This window comes from Aethalodelphis obliquidens, unplaced genomic scaffold, assembly GCF_003676395.1.
Source record: "Aethalodelphis obliquidens isolate GAN/ISIS:26980383/991018 unplaced genomic scaffold, ASM367639v1 scaffold5, whole genome shotgun sequence".
NCBI classification, from domain to species: Eukaryota; Metazoa; Chordata; class Mammalia; order Artiodactyla; family Delphinidae; genus Aethalodelphis; species Aethalodelphis obliquidens.
This window is the reverse complement of record NW_020837949.1, coordinates 16,129,103-16,144,705: the sequence shown is the minus strand read 5'-3', so window position 1 is coordinate 16,144,705 and position 15,603 is coordinate 16,129,103. Positions and strand designations below refer to the sequence as shown.

General features: G+C 35.9%; 1 protein-coding gene across 1 annotated transcript; it reads left to right on the top strand.

The window, feature by feature from the left end:
* Nucleotides 1–9,256: 9,256 nt before the first annotated feature.
* On the top strand, nucleotides 9,257–14,797 carry CHRM2 (cholinergic receptor muscarinic 2). Its single transcript, XM_027101803.1, has one exon. It carries the CDS (start codon nucleotides 9,420–9,422, stop codon nucleotides 10,899–10,901), a length of 1,482 nt encoding a protein of 493 aa, XP_026957604.1. The 5' UTR covers nucleotides 9,257–9,419; the 3' UTR covers nucleotides 10,902–14,797.
* Nucleotides 14,798–15,603: the final 806 nt, after the last annotated feature.

Sequence of the window (15,603 nt, the reverse complement as noted above, 5' to 3'; positions counted from 1 at the left end):
ATACTGGGCTGCAGTTTTCTAAATGAGAAAAACTCTACACATTGCTTTCAGAATACTTTCAACACATCTTTTCAGATATAATTAAAAGGTCAGTGTAGGTGAGTCAACGGCTAAGTTTTATTTTGTGTTTCTGAACCTGCAGGTGGTCAGGCCCAATGCACTGGAGTGGATATCCACCAAAGTACATTGCACTTTTCTGAAAAATATATAATGCACAATCTTGAGAACAGAGTAAAGAAAAATGTCACACAAAGCAAATGGTGAAGGGAAGGAAAAAAATAGAAAGAGAAGGGAGATAGAAATAATAGGAAAGGTTTCCAGGAAGCCTTCTATATTTTTTTCACCCCAATCTGACCAGCCTTTCTTAGCCCTGGCACTTGTCATTGTATTCATCCAGAGTTGTTTTAGGTAGCTGGATATTTCATTAGCAGTTTGTGTGTCCCCTAGATTATAAACTCTTTGTGGATGAGAATGTGTTCTATTTTTTTGTTTGGTCACTCGTTACTCCTTCACTTTGATCCTCCACAGCCCTTGAAGGCAAAGGAAGATCTGTTCATAATAGAAATTCAATAAGCTGTTTTAGAATGAAGAAAGAAACAGAGAAAGCTCTGGTTCCCTAGCAGGGCTGCCATTGCTCTCTGCGGCCACCACCCCCAGCATAGCTGCTCATGTAGTGAGATTCAGGAGCTCATTTTTCAGGAGATCGAGAAAGCTCTCAATATGTGTATTGACTCCTAATGTGTCACTTGAAAGAAAACCTGATTAAACAAAAAAAAAAGTGGAAATTTACTCCATTTCTGTCTGATGCTGAAAATGTACCAGAGTGTGGAATGTCAATATCATCAGCTATCAGAGCTGCACTGTCTCCTGGGCCCCGGGACAGAACTCTTCTTTTCCTTTAAGTAAAATTGAAAGACATTCAAGATTTGTAAGGGTCATCACAATATAAGCAACTTATATCATTTACTACATCAGTATCCAAACTCTGTACATTGAAACCTCTCTTTAGAGAAAAGGGACTTTGCTTCCCAAGACTTCCTTAAAAAGTCTCTCCCCAAATCTCTTTTCTTTTCTTTATTTTTCTCTCCAGCACCATTGATGGCAGAAGTGATTGATCATTGATGTAGGAATAATCTCAAGCCTATTAACTTCCCATATCAAAGGTTTTAAAAATTAGTGGGACTGATTGAATGTGTAGAAGATCTAAAATAGAGTATAGACTGTATACCTCAATGGTCACTCTTCCATGTCAGGGAAATTACACAGTTAGATTTTAATTTATCAGATTATTATACAATATAGTATATTAATTTAGAAATATATACTACAAAATTAAAAATAAATAAGCTTCGTTTGATTTCTAATTGATGATAACGTGGTGTAAAATTACCATTTCATTCTTAAGGCAGAGAAGAGATATGGGTAAGTCTCCTAGACTACTAGCTCCTTGTTCCTAGTATAGTCTTGTTTCTAATGACAGTCTGATATTTTATTCTATCCTTATATTTTTTCCTATTTTTTATAATAGTTGTTATTTTATACTGAAAGCTAGATATCTAAGCATAATATTGTTGAAGTCAACTTTTAATTATCTCAGGACAGACTGTGGTGTTTAGCCCTTATATATGCAATTTAAAATGCTAAAATGGGCCTTATTACTCTATCAGTTGAGGGAATTTCAGGCAACACTGGCGAGGCTGATGATTTTATCCCTAGTGTTTGCTCAATGATTAGGCTGCTTCTTAGAGACCAGTTTTTGAAAGAGAGGGACAAACAAAACCCAGAAAACTGTGCCATTTTTAGTAATGTATTTAAATAGCAGCAGAAGTTAGACATCTATAGAAAGCATATAGATTAAGATTACATTTTTAAAACAAACTTTAAATATAAACATTCATAAATTCAGGTTTATGTGAATTCCTCTTGACTTCTTGTTCTGAAATTTTTTTATGCAACCACATATCTTCTTTCCCTGGAGTCCACTTGTTGTCAATCATGGGCTCCTTTTTTCCTGATTTTTTAAATTCTTCTAGAAAGCTTTTTTTTAAAAATTTTATTTATTTATTTGTTTGTTTATTTATTTTTGGCTGCATTGGGTCTTCATTGCTGTGCACGGGCTTTCTCTAGTTGTGGCGAGCAGGGCCTACTCTTCATTGCGGTACACGGGCTTCTCGTTGCTGTGGCTTCTCGTTGTGGAGCACGGGCTCTAGGAACGCGGGCTTCAGTAGTTGTGGCTCGCGGGCTCTAGAGCACAGGCTCAGTAGTTGTAGCACACAGACTTTGTTGCTCCGTGGCATGTGGGATCCTCCTGGACCAGGGCTCGAACCCGTGTCCCCTGCATTGGCAGGCGGATTCTTAACCACTGTGCCACCAGGGAAACCTAGAAAGCTTTTTTAATAAATCAGCTTTTGTTTCCTGGTATGACATAGCAGAAAGAATGTGACCATAGGAGTCGGATACCTAAATTTGGACCATAGCCCTAGTATTTGCCAGCTCTCTGATCACAGTCATCTGTAAAGCTGGAAAAGATGATTATTGTTTTCAGAGTATTGTGAGAATTAAATAAAATAATATGCAGAAAATTCTAGCATTTAGGTTACACGTGTATTAATAAATTTATTATTAGCTTATTATGTTGTGGATGCACCTGTGAAAATGATCATTATATATCAGGCATCTTGCCTGACTTGGGCAGAGTGTGGAGAAAACCCCATTTATTTTATCAAATTTTCACTGTGTATTCAAATATACATTAGAATTTTTTTTTTTTTTTTTTGGGCCGCGCCGAACGGCATGCGGGATCTTAGTTCCCCTACCAGGGATTGAACCTGTGCCACCTGCATTGGGAGTACCAAGTCTTAAACCACTGGACCGCCAGGGAAGTCCCCCATGAAATTTTTTAAAAATCATTTAAGTTAGCATTTTCTCTGTAACAGTTCCAAAAGATCAGTTACTGTCAATGTTAGAACTTCTGTGTAGTTGACCTGAAAATTTTGTGAGAAGTTATATATCAATTTACCTGTTTATGTTTTTATGATGATTGCTTTTAGAAAAATGTTTTAATCTTAAATGTCACATATTTTCATGTGCAGAACCTCACTTACTAACTCTTTGTCTCATTGTGAACATCTCCTGTCCAAAGTTACAGTATTGGCCTGGACATGATATCCTCTGTTGTCTAATCCAAAGACCCAACTTGAACTTGGATTAGTCATAAATAAATTATGATAAATTTGGGGGGCTCACACTGGCTGCTAGGTAAAACTGTTCCTCAGACAAACAATGAATATAAATACTGAGTCTGGAGCCAAGTAATTTGCGTTTGAATCTCAATTTGATTCTTAATTATTTGATCTTTAGTTCAATATTTATAAAAAGGTGTATAATAATAATAATCACCTCAGGAGTTGCTGTGAAGAGTAATCATGCTCAACATTTATTGTGTTATTATCAATATTATTATTATCATTGATTATTTAATATTGTTAATAACTTAATATCATTGATAATGATAACTTAGTATTACCAGTACCACTACACCCCACATTTCCTCACTCTTAATCTATTTCATACACACACACACAATTTTCTGTACTAATAAGAAAGGTGATTAATTTATACTCATTTAACAATATTAAATATTATTTATTTAATGCTTAACATTTATAGATCAGGGTTCCGAGACATTATCTCACTTGATCTTACTACAACTCTAGATGAAAAATAGGGTTGCTATTATTCTTATCTGAGAAGAAAAAAACATAGCTAATAATTAAGAGCAGAGATTAGCACCCACAGCTTTGCCAGGATAATATTAAACCGCTACATTCCTCACGGCTACATATAGGGACGCAAGTAGTGAAGAAGCTAAGGACACAATTTTTTTCTCTTAAGTTTCTGTAGTATTTTCAGGACTTAGTCATAAACTAACAGTAAAATAACAAATGGATTATTATATGTTTGCCATATTAAGATATTGAGTCCTTTAAAGGTCATCTTCATTGTTTACTTTGTTGTGATTATGTTATTTCATCAATGCTATAACAATTATTGCTTTAATAAAATCCTGTGATGCCACATCAGAGGTGAAAACTTTTACAGAACTGTAAACAGCAGAGGTGCCTAGAGCTTTATGAAAGAAATCTGTCTTCTTTAATAGAAGAGGAACAGTCCTTACGTAGGCTTCTGTATCACGTGAGGAGAAAGGAATGCCATTCTTCAAATACTTGTGCTTGCTTCTAAGTTAATGTTTTCCATTTTTACATACAGCATTAGTATAAACAAGTAAATATTATAACTCTAAAATTTTAGAGGGTACGATAGCAACTAAGTATGTTAACACTGTATAAATTTACTGTTTTACTTGAATAAGCATTCCAGGACCCCGAAATGGAATCTGTCTTAGCTAGCAAACTCTGTTGGGTAAAGGATAATTCTCAAGTGAGGAGAGAAACAGAGAGAGTATCTAACCAAAGGGTAAAGACATTGATTTGAGTTGCAGACATTTACTCACTGGCCTTGAAACCAAGACAATTCACTTAATCTCTTTGTATAGGCTGAGCTTACTTCTTAAGATAAAGGGGATGATAGGACCTGTTCTGTATATTTTATAGAGTTGTTAATATGAAGTGAGATAACATGTTTAGAGTCCTAAGATTATTTTTTCTTTCAATTATTTTTTATTTTTTTTATTTTTTTTGCGGTACGCGGGCCTCTCACTGTTGTGGCCTCTCCCGTTGCGGAGCACAGGCTCCGGACACTCAGGCTCAGTGGCCATGGCTCACGGGCCCAGCCGCTGCGCGGCATGTGGGATCCTCCCGGACCGGGGCACAAACCTGTGTCCCCTGCATCGGCAGGCGGACTCTCAACCACTGTGCCACCAGGGAAGCCCCTCAATTATTTTTTAATTGAAAATTAAAGCATGCTCATAAGCATGAGAATCATGAAGCTTTATGTTATTGTAAAGTTTTAGAATAATAATAGTTATTGTTTTTAGCAGAAATTATGGCAAGAACCAAATCCCTTACTCATTCTTAGTTTCTTATTTCCATAAAATAAGAGATCAAGCTAGTTTATTTTTTAACTTAAATGTTTTATATATATATATATAAAATTCTCCAGAGGAAGTCACCAAAAATATTTTTTAAATAAAATAAATATTGCTCTATGTTTTATTAAAATGAGTGTGAAGAATAAATTAAAGTGTCAAAAACGATACTGGGAAAATTAATATTTGGTACTTTTCAATCAAAGTATTAAAATGAACATTTTGAAACATACATATAACTCAATTCTAAAAATATCCATGAACTTATCTAATGAATAGACAAAAGCAAGCTTATAAGCAAGTCAGAATTCTGAACTTACTGTTATATTAGCTAATAAGGAATCATTAGAATAATGATTGGATTAGTGAAATTATTTTGTTCAAATAAATTACATGAATAAACAATTGTATAAGTAATGACCAAAAGCAGTGGTACTGAAACAATTCCACTGATTAGGTAAATAGGGGTTGAATTAATATTATTAATTGTTGATCCTGTATTGATTCAACAAACATTTTTGAGCACCAGTTATATTCGAGGCAGTGAGCTGGATGGTAGGGCTACAAAGACTCAGAAGTCAAAATTCACAGTTTTGTTAGTGACAAAGAAAAATACATAGACAGTGTATCAGTCAGTGTCCTATGGGTCAAAGGTCTAAACAGGGGATCTACGAAAACTGAAACCTGAAAGGCTACTAACTGTAGGAAACAAAGTGCTCAGCCTCTCTAGTAATCAGGGAAATAGAAATTAAGACAAAAAGCTGCATGTTGTCTCTCTGGGATTGGCAAGTATTACGAAGTTGCATAATAACAATTGTTTAAAGGTTATTAAGAAACAGGACTTACCTGGTCAGAGTAGGATCCTCTGCAGCTATCCAAGAGAATAATATGACTGTAGTCAGAAGAAGGCTTATACCCATGCCTTCGTCCAGTGCCTTGGTCCCTATCTTAGGATTATATGATAGGGAAATTTGTAACTCAAGTCCATGACACAATAGGAAAGTTTTAATTTCAGCACCATTTCAAGCAGTTTGAGGCAAACTGCATGCCCATCACTAGAGAAATGTATCAGAAAAGATGCTATGATTTACTCACTATGGAATTATCAGTAGAAGCAATACATTTGAAATAGCTGGAGCAATATAAAAACATAATATGGAATGAAAAAGAAACAGAACAACATCTAAGACACAGTATCATTTAATAAATTAAGATCATAAGGGCAAAAATGTATATTTTCCAGAGTTGCATATCTAGCCAAAGAAATAGTACAAGCAACTTGAACAAGTTCTAAAGGAGAGACGGGGTAATGGGATGTGAGAAATAACAATGAAAAGAAGGAAAACATAGATTAAATAAAAATAAGAGGACCATGCAGAGACTGATGAGGATGTTGGGTATAGTCTGAGGAGTATAATTTACTCAGCTTTCCACTTGATATTCAAATAACTCTAGACAAACAGGAGAATAAGAGCAACAGAACAATAAAATGATATGAGGCATGCTGTGGAAAAAACAGCTAGGCTAAAAGCTATCAAAAGGGTTTCATAGAGTTGATGATGCCTGAAGGCTGAATAGGAGGCAGACAGGTGAGAAATGTGAGGATGTAAGGATGAGGGGATGCGGGGGAGGTTCTTTGAAGATACGAGACAAGGATGGAAAATGGCATGAAGTTGTAACATACAATGTTGTGTTTGGATAACTGCATGTAATTGCCTTTAATGTGGAATATTTAGGGAAGTTCTGAGATACTTCTGGAAAGATGCAAGGGGGCAAGATTATAAATTTTATCAAGGGTCTAATTCTGTCAATGATACGAGTAAGTAGGGCCTAACATAAGGAAATGGGAGTGAAAATGGGAACAAGGTATAACTTCAGAAGATACTTAAAAGGTAGAGTTGACAGGTCATGGTTGCAGGACGTGTGGGAGAGGCAGGAAGCCAGGAGATGGCTAAGAATTTTAACTTGATGGTAATAGGATTCACAGAGATGGGTAAAACAGAATATGGAGAATTTTGAAACAAAATATGGTAAATTCCATTCCATCAAAACTACTTTCCTAATTAAACTCTTCAAAGTTCCTCCATGACTTAGAGATTAAATTCAAATTCCTTATGTTTTCCTTAAGAAATTTATGATGAGGCCTCTGTCAATGAATTGTTTTAATGTTTCTACGTGGTTTTTTTGCTATAATATTTCTGAATGGACGTCTTTGAGTAGACCTCTTGCACATTTTTCTAACTATAGCTGAAATATAAATTCCTATATGTAGTATTCCTGAGACAAGTGTTTCTTCAATGTTAAATTTTTATAAATGTATTTACATTTTTAGAGATATAGATACGGTTCCCTGCAAGGAAATTACCCCAATAACTCCAACCAATAATGTCCAATAATTTTAACAACTGTGGATGAAGAAATGGTTTCCGCTGTTTGTGTCTGCATTTTCTTTTCTCACTCTGTATTACAGTTGTCTATGGGTGACTTGGATTTGGGTGTCTTTGCCTTTTAGGGTGCTTAGAATGATGAGTCAGGGTCAGGATAGTAGGTCATGGAATAACTAAACCACCTCCTATATCCCAACTAATGACAACATATTTGCATTTTTTCATTGTGATGTTGAATATCTTTTCATATGATTAAAATTTAACATTTAATTTGTCTTTCATCTAGCGAGTGTATCAATGTTTTAGATTGTTAGTGTTCTCATCTTTCCTTATTTCATTTCAAAACTTTTTTATATTAAGGACATTAGGTAACTTTTTATCATGTGCTTTTACAAATATTGTTTCCCAATTTTTATTTTTACTTTTTTTATGCAAAAATTTCAAATAATTATATAGTGCTTACATATATTTTTCTTATGGCTTCTGAGTTTTGGGTCTTGTTTATTAAGGCCAAATTCCTCCTAAGTTATTGTTTTTTAAAAATATACTTGAAGATAACTTGCTTTCCAAGAAGAATAATCCATTTCATTTAAATGCTGTTTGTACTATGAAGTAATTTTCTACATGAATTTCAAGGGAAAATCACTGCCCCATCTGTATTTCTTTGTAATTATGGGGACCTGAATAAATAGAGATTTCTCAATTTCAAAATGCCAACAAATAACTTCTCAACAATGCTTACTTTCTGATACACACAACTCATTGATTTTGTCAACTTGGGCCACTTCCTTCAGAGGTTGTGTCCCCAGAAATATGTCATAGCTCATTTGATAAAACTCAACTTTCTTTCCAGTGTCCCTTACGAAAGATTGCTCAATTGTCTCCAGACTTCAATGATATTATCTGAAAATGGTGAACGTGTGTTTACTTAGACACAACAGGGTTGGGCAGCAGAAAGTGCACTCCAGCTTAATAATTGCTCCTTTACCAACCCATCACTGCCACCAGAGCGTATGCCTCTCCCAGGCAAGGACCTTGTCTTAATTATCAGGGAATACCCAGAGTATATCATAATGCTTAATCATGAGTTACTTAATAGGTATGTGAGGACAAAGTGAATGAGCGAATGATTGAACAAACTAAGGTTCATAGTCTTATCTCTGTCATTGACTTGATATGTGACCTTATATAAATTAGTTAATCTTTCTGGGCTTCAGTTCCCTGTTCTGCTGAACAAATATAATTTCTAGCCTGACTGTACCAAAGATTTGTCTGGAAGAACAATAAGATAATAGACTTGGTAGTGATTTGAAAAAAAAAAATCAGAAAATTCATATAATCATATCAATATACATTTGATAAATAATTTCTTTTGCAGGATATGGAATATTGCTAACTACATAGAATACGCTATGTGACACTAACTACAAGTGTAAAATGGAGATCAGAAAAAAATAATACTCACTGGAGGGAATGTATTGGCTAAAAGGAGTATCATTATTATCTTTATTATTATCATTATCAGTATTATTATGAAAAACACTTAGAGAAACCTGGTGGAAAAAGTCACACACAATGTTATATGTTTTATGCTTCCCCCATAATTTAGTCTTCCTATTGGTTTATTAATTTTTATGTCTATACCAGAAACCTCCTGATGCTTTGGAAAGTTTTTTGTGTAATTTTGGCTTATTTAGTTCAATTCATCAGTATTATGCTCAGTTAAATTGACTGATGACAGATAGATAGATAGATAGATAGATATTCAGTTCTAGATATGAACATATTCAAAATGTCATCAGACTTCAAATACATTGCCAGCCTGAAAGGATCTTTTGAATCCTTCATTTAAAGTCTTTGCTTTTCAGAGGGGGAATTGAGGCAGGTAGTCACAATAAACTTGTAGGAGAAAGAAGGAAGATTTTGGAGTAAAAATTGTAGTTCAAAAGAGAGCATCTGATATATTTTAAAGCAATGTTTATATTATGTATTTGTTAATTTTATTCTATTTCCCTGCAGGTTTAAATGTGTATTTGGCTACTTGGCTACTGATTAGAGAACACAAAATGAATAACTCAACAAACTCCTCTAACAATGGCCTGGCTCTGACCAGTCCTTATAAGACATTTGAAGTGGTTTTTATTGTCCTTGTGGCTGGGTCCCTCAGTTTGGTGACCATTATTGGGAACATCCTGGTCATGGTCTCCATTAAAGTCAACCGCCACCTCCAGACCGTCAACAATTACTTTTTGTTCAGCTTGGCCTGTGCTGACCTCATCATTGGTGTTTTCTCCATGAACCTGTACACCCTTTACACTGTGATTGGCTACTGGCCTTTGGGACCTGTGGTGTGTGACCTTTGGCTAGCCCTGGACTATGTGGTCAGCAACGCCTCAGTAATGAACCTGCTCATCATCAGCTTTGACAGATACTTCTGCGTCACAAAACCGCTCACCTATCCCGTCAAGCGGACCACAAAAATGGCAGGTATGATGATTGCAGCCGCCTGGGTTCTCTCCTTTATCCTCTGGGCTCCGGCCATTCTCTTCTGGCAGTTCATTGTAGGGGTGAGAACTGTGGAGGATGGGGAATGCTACATTCAGTTTTTTTCCAATGCTGCTGTCACCTTTGGCACTGCCATTGCAGCTTTCTATTTGCCTGTGATCATCATGACTGTGTTATACTGGCACATATCCCGAGCCAGTAAGAGCAGGATAAAGAAGGACAAAAAGGAGCCTGTGGCCAATCAAGATCCAGTTTCTCCAAGTCTGGTACAAGGAAGGATAGTGAAGCCAAACAACAACAACATGCCTGGCAGTGATGATGGCCTGGAGCACAACAAAATCCAGAACGGCAAAGCTCCCAGAGATGCTGTGACTGAAAACTGTGTCCAGGGGGAGGAAAAGGAAAGCTCCAATGATTCCACCTCAGTCAGTGCTGTCGCCTCTAATATGAGAGATGATGAAATAACCCAGGATGAAAACACAGTTTCCACTTCCCTGGGCCACTCCAAAGATGAGAACTCAAAGCAAACATGCATCAAAATTGTCACCAAGACCCAAAAAGGTGACTCATGTACCCCAACTAATACCACCGTGGAGGTAGTTGGTTCTTCAGGTCAGAATGGAAATGAAAAACAGAACATTGTTGCTCGCAAGATTGTAAAGATGACCAAGCAGCCTGCAAAAAAGAAGCCTCCTCCTTCCCGGGAAAAGAAAGTGACCAGGACGATCTTGGCCATTCTGTTGGCTTTCATCATCACTTGGGCCCCATACAATGTCATGGTGCTCATTAACACCTTCTGTGCACCCTGCATCCCCAACACAGTGTGGACAATTGGTTATTGGCTCTGTTACATCAACAGCACTATCAACCCTGCCTGCTATGCACTTTGTAATGCCACCTTCAAGAAGACCTTTAAACACCTTCTCATGTGTCATTATAAGAACATAGGCGCCACAAGGTAAAACATCTTTGTAAAGAAAGAAGGTAGTCAAGGGGAGCTTGGCGAAAAGAAACAGAATAAAAGAGCTCCTAGTTTTCAGATCTCTGCCATTGCACTTTATAGTCTTATCATGGAATGTGCAATTAAGGAGCCCAACAGTGACACTCTTATGGTGCCTATGCTCCAGTTTGAAACTTGTACCTTATAAACCCTGTCAGTTTAGGAGCAAGGAGACCATTAAGGAGACATGTTGGAACTGTGGATTTAAGAAATGATCTATGCTTTCTCATACTCTCTTGAAGAAGGGCTTCTGAATCTATAATTTTATCTCTGCACAAAAAGAATAATAACCTCACTCCTTTTTTTCATTTTTTTGTTCCCAAGTGTCCATATGAGGATGAAATGCCACAGTTACAAACTAACCTGGAGAGTTAAAGATAAAGAAAGCCATTACACAATGGCGAAGTGAACAAAGAAGATCAAAAAAGGATGTAGAAATGGCCTCCGGAGTGTTTAACATATATTATTCTCTTGTTTTGGTTTTATGTGGAGAATTGCAACATAATAAATGCTTATCTTTTTTTGCCTTTCCCTTTCCCACCATCAAAAGAGAGCAAACAAACAAAAACAAACAAAAAACTTAATTACATTACATCATTATTTTTCTCATATGGCATTGGTTTTTATACTTCCCTGTTTTACATTGTGTAAGGGCAAAATCTGCAGGACTTTCACTAAATACGGAGACAGCCATGAAAAAGGGTATTTCACCCCTGCCCACTGTGTCTTTTACATTCTTTGGGGGTATAAAACCCTATGAGGATTTAGTTCACTTATGATTCTTCATGTGAAATATTTTCACCAATCTGGTTTTCTACTAAACTAGCCTCTTATTTTAATAGAATAGCCTACGTAATATATAAATATGCTTGAGAAACCAAAGTCATTTTTTAAATTGAGGTTTCATCAAATTGAACAATGGTCATTCTTGTTGGAGAAAGTTTACTGAGAGCGGGTGAATTTTGAGATAAGAAAATAGAAGGTTGAAAGGGCATCCTGTTTCAACCTGATCTGCCTAACCTGTGTATGACATGCTAACTTGTAAACATGAACTCCTGGCCTTTGTCAGCAGGAAGATGCTGCTTTATTCATCTGGAAACTTAAATAGGATTAACTTATTCATGTGGCACCAATGACTTTTGGGTCAGTCCCAAGAGAATAAGACCTTCTCCTCAATGCTTGCTAAAGGATGATATTCAACTTACAGATAAGTGAGGTTTATAACCATCCTATGACCTATGGAGGGAAAAAAAAATAGAGTAATTAAAAAACATATACTGAAACCACCTTTTTTTCCCCTCAAATCATCAGTTCTCCGTAAAATTTTTTAACTTCAAAATTCTGTCAATAGAAGTAGTAATCTTTATGGCAGAAATGTTATGGATACCTAAACAGGCCAAGTGAGCTCAGCAAAATCTGAAAGAATATAAGTGGCTGCACCTGTGCCACTTCTCACCATTTTTAAAAATTCTAGCCCATAGAAGAGTCACATCAGAAACGATTACCCAACGGCGCTTTATATAAATCTTGTCTATGTAAGACTTTTTATTGGTACCCCAAATAAATATACAATTATATTGACTCACACTTAGTTATTTTTACCCCTCAACTTTTTTTTCTTACTATATTTGCTATAGTCTTCCAATCAGATTTTTTAAAGATGGCCCAATCAATAGAAATCAAATTTATAAAAACCCTTTACAAATTTTACATTTTAGATTTATGGGCTTTATGATAACTTGACCAGTAATATCCATGTGAGTTGCATGATGAATTTGTCAGTATTAGACTTTAGCACTTCAATTAGAGTTATTTTGTGTGACTTGCCTCACTGATGGCATCTCAAAACTTTGGGGAGCTGAAAAAAAAGCACAAGGCAAATAACAACAAAAAAGAGCAATTAGTAAGAAGCAAATTGCCAATAATTTTTGTATATAACTTATCCTTTATAAAAATAACTTCTTGTTTCAACAACTTCAGTCATTCTTCCCCAACTAAATCTTCTATTTATAAACATACAGCATCAGTTCATACAGATATCTTTATTCTACCTTAATGTAAACTTTTACATTTAAGATCCATATTTATTTTTATTTTGTTTCTTCAAGTCAACGTATCACTTTAGTTGGGATGAACTCTTTGGATTCAAGGATTGAGGATTCAGGATTTGGGTCCTTTTTTGCCTTCTCTAGCAGTCCAGCTCATCGTGAATCCAACTGCCTCTTACTCTCCATTGCCATCACATGCTCTCCTTTCTTCCTTCTATTCTTGATCTCCACCGTATCTACCACAACCTTATTGAAAGAGAAACAATCAAAAATTAAAGAAAGGAATTGAATATAGACTGACACATCATGGAAGCTTTGTAAACCGGAATCAGAAAAATGGAAAGAATACTGAAAATAGTAGATGATTAGAAAGATATGGAGACTGCATCCAAAGGCTTGCATTAACTATTGCTGGATTTGTCTATTTCAGTGGCTCCCAACTAGGGACCATTTTTCCTCCCAGGGGACATTTAACAATGTGTGGAGACATTGTTGGTTGTCACAACTTGAGAGAGGGCTATTGGCATCTAGTGAATATAGGGGCCAGGGATGCTGCTAAACGGCTTACAATGCACAGGATAGACCCCACAACTAAGAATTTTTTGGCTCAAAATGTCAGCAGTGCCAAAGTTGAGAAACCCTGGCCTATTTTAAGGGATTCGAGAGCTTGCTTTATATAAGTGGGAAAATAATCCTGTTTAACTCTTAGAATATCAATGCAAATTGTTCATCTGTTTGAAAAAGGTTAATGTTCACCAATCATGTATCAGACACACTGTCATCCGTTGAGTCTGGTGTATTTGTAATTCACAGACTGGGAACACAAGACACATCTATATAGCCAAAATCACCAGACCATGCACATAGCACATTGTTTCCAACATCTTAATGTCCACTTACGATTGCCACAGTGTCCAGTCAATTGAAGTTGAAGTAGTTGGCTATTAAAATGGTTGCAGTTGATATGTTCACTTTCTATTGGAGCTGCTATTTTTCCTGTCAAAAACCTTAACAGCCTCTTTCAGAAACATTATGATTCATCTCCTTTATCTTCACTGGAAAGGTAAATATCTGTCAAGAACTTCTTCTTTCCTCATAGCAATAATGTAAATATCCCAGAGCGGTCTTCTAAGAAGAGGAATTTAAGAATGTGAAAAAGCTAGTTCATTTCTTGAAAAAAGAAATGATTGCCTTTTTACCAGTTCATCATTAATTTAATGTCAGCTCCCAAGTGGTAGGACAAAGTCATCAGTATAATAAGCCACATAGATAAGCTTTCTGGTTTGAGTGTCAAAGCTGGAGGTCCCACATAATCCTGCTCTTTTTCCATTCACCACTTTTTTGACTCTAAACATCTGACATCGGGAGAGACGGGAGTTCAAAACGATGGCAACATATACTTAGAAATGCAATCTACTTTTATTTTCTCCTACTTAGTTCACTGGTAGTTGCCTTTTCCCCAGTTTGATAGTATCCCTTTCAACAATCACAGCACTGGCGTTGCAAATAGATTAGGGAAGCACCCAAAGCTGGATGAATTGTGCAAAATGTATGTTCAGCATGTATATATAATACCATGCCTCTTAAATATGCTTCTCTTAAAAGGGTGCACGCTACAGCATGAACTGTGTGCATATTTGATGTATCTTCCTGGAATATGCTGTATGCTTAATATACATATTCTATAAATAGAGTTATAAAATGTATAATAGAAATACATATTTCTGTATGCAAATAAATATATTATACACAAAGTCTGAGTATGTAATATGGTATATGTTGCTTCAGAGTATCAAAAGTAGATTTTATACACCCAATTTTGAAAGAATTACTATTACACTGTGTCATAATCTTTGGAAACATAGCACTTATTTTAAATATCTCTTGGAGGAATATATTAATAAATCTTTGGTGTCACCCCACGTGACAACAATGCTTTTTGCCTCTGTGTTCCTGACAGTCCTCTAACTAGAATCGTCCTGGCTGTTTCTGTTCCAACAGCTGTGTTGATCTCACGTCTGATTGCCTGATGAGATTGCAACCAATTCATTGACATACAGCTTCGCTCTCCTCCAAATTAACTGATTTTTGTGAAATAAAAAATAATCATACTGGGAGGAAGGGATGACCTTCAGAATGTTTTACACTTTGAAAAACAAGGAAAAATTGTACAACCACTGTATGTTACAAACCATTCTTTTCAGTTTGGGGCCAGTACAGCATCCCATACATTAAAGGCCAAAAATTTTTAGTGTAGTATGACATTGAAAGTTTCTCCAAGAAATTATAAAATATATGATTTGTTTCTAAGTGTCCTACATTTTCTCCATAGCAGTTATCATCCTTTCCTTGTTGTCCACTCAACTACCCACATTCCTCAGAACATTTTCTTTGGTCCATTAGCACAAGTCCTTACTTAGCAAACATTGTCATGGTGTTAGCTGATAGTGGGCATGCAGTCCCAGGAGATGCTTGCATTTTAATAGAAAAAGCGTAAACACTGAACATTTGAAAGATTCCTTTAGATTAATCTAAAGATAATCTTTAGACACCAATGCATGAAATGGGAGAGACTCTTTTCAGTGAACTCTAGTTTTCTTTGAATTTTATGATGTT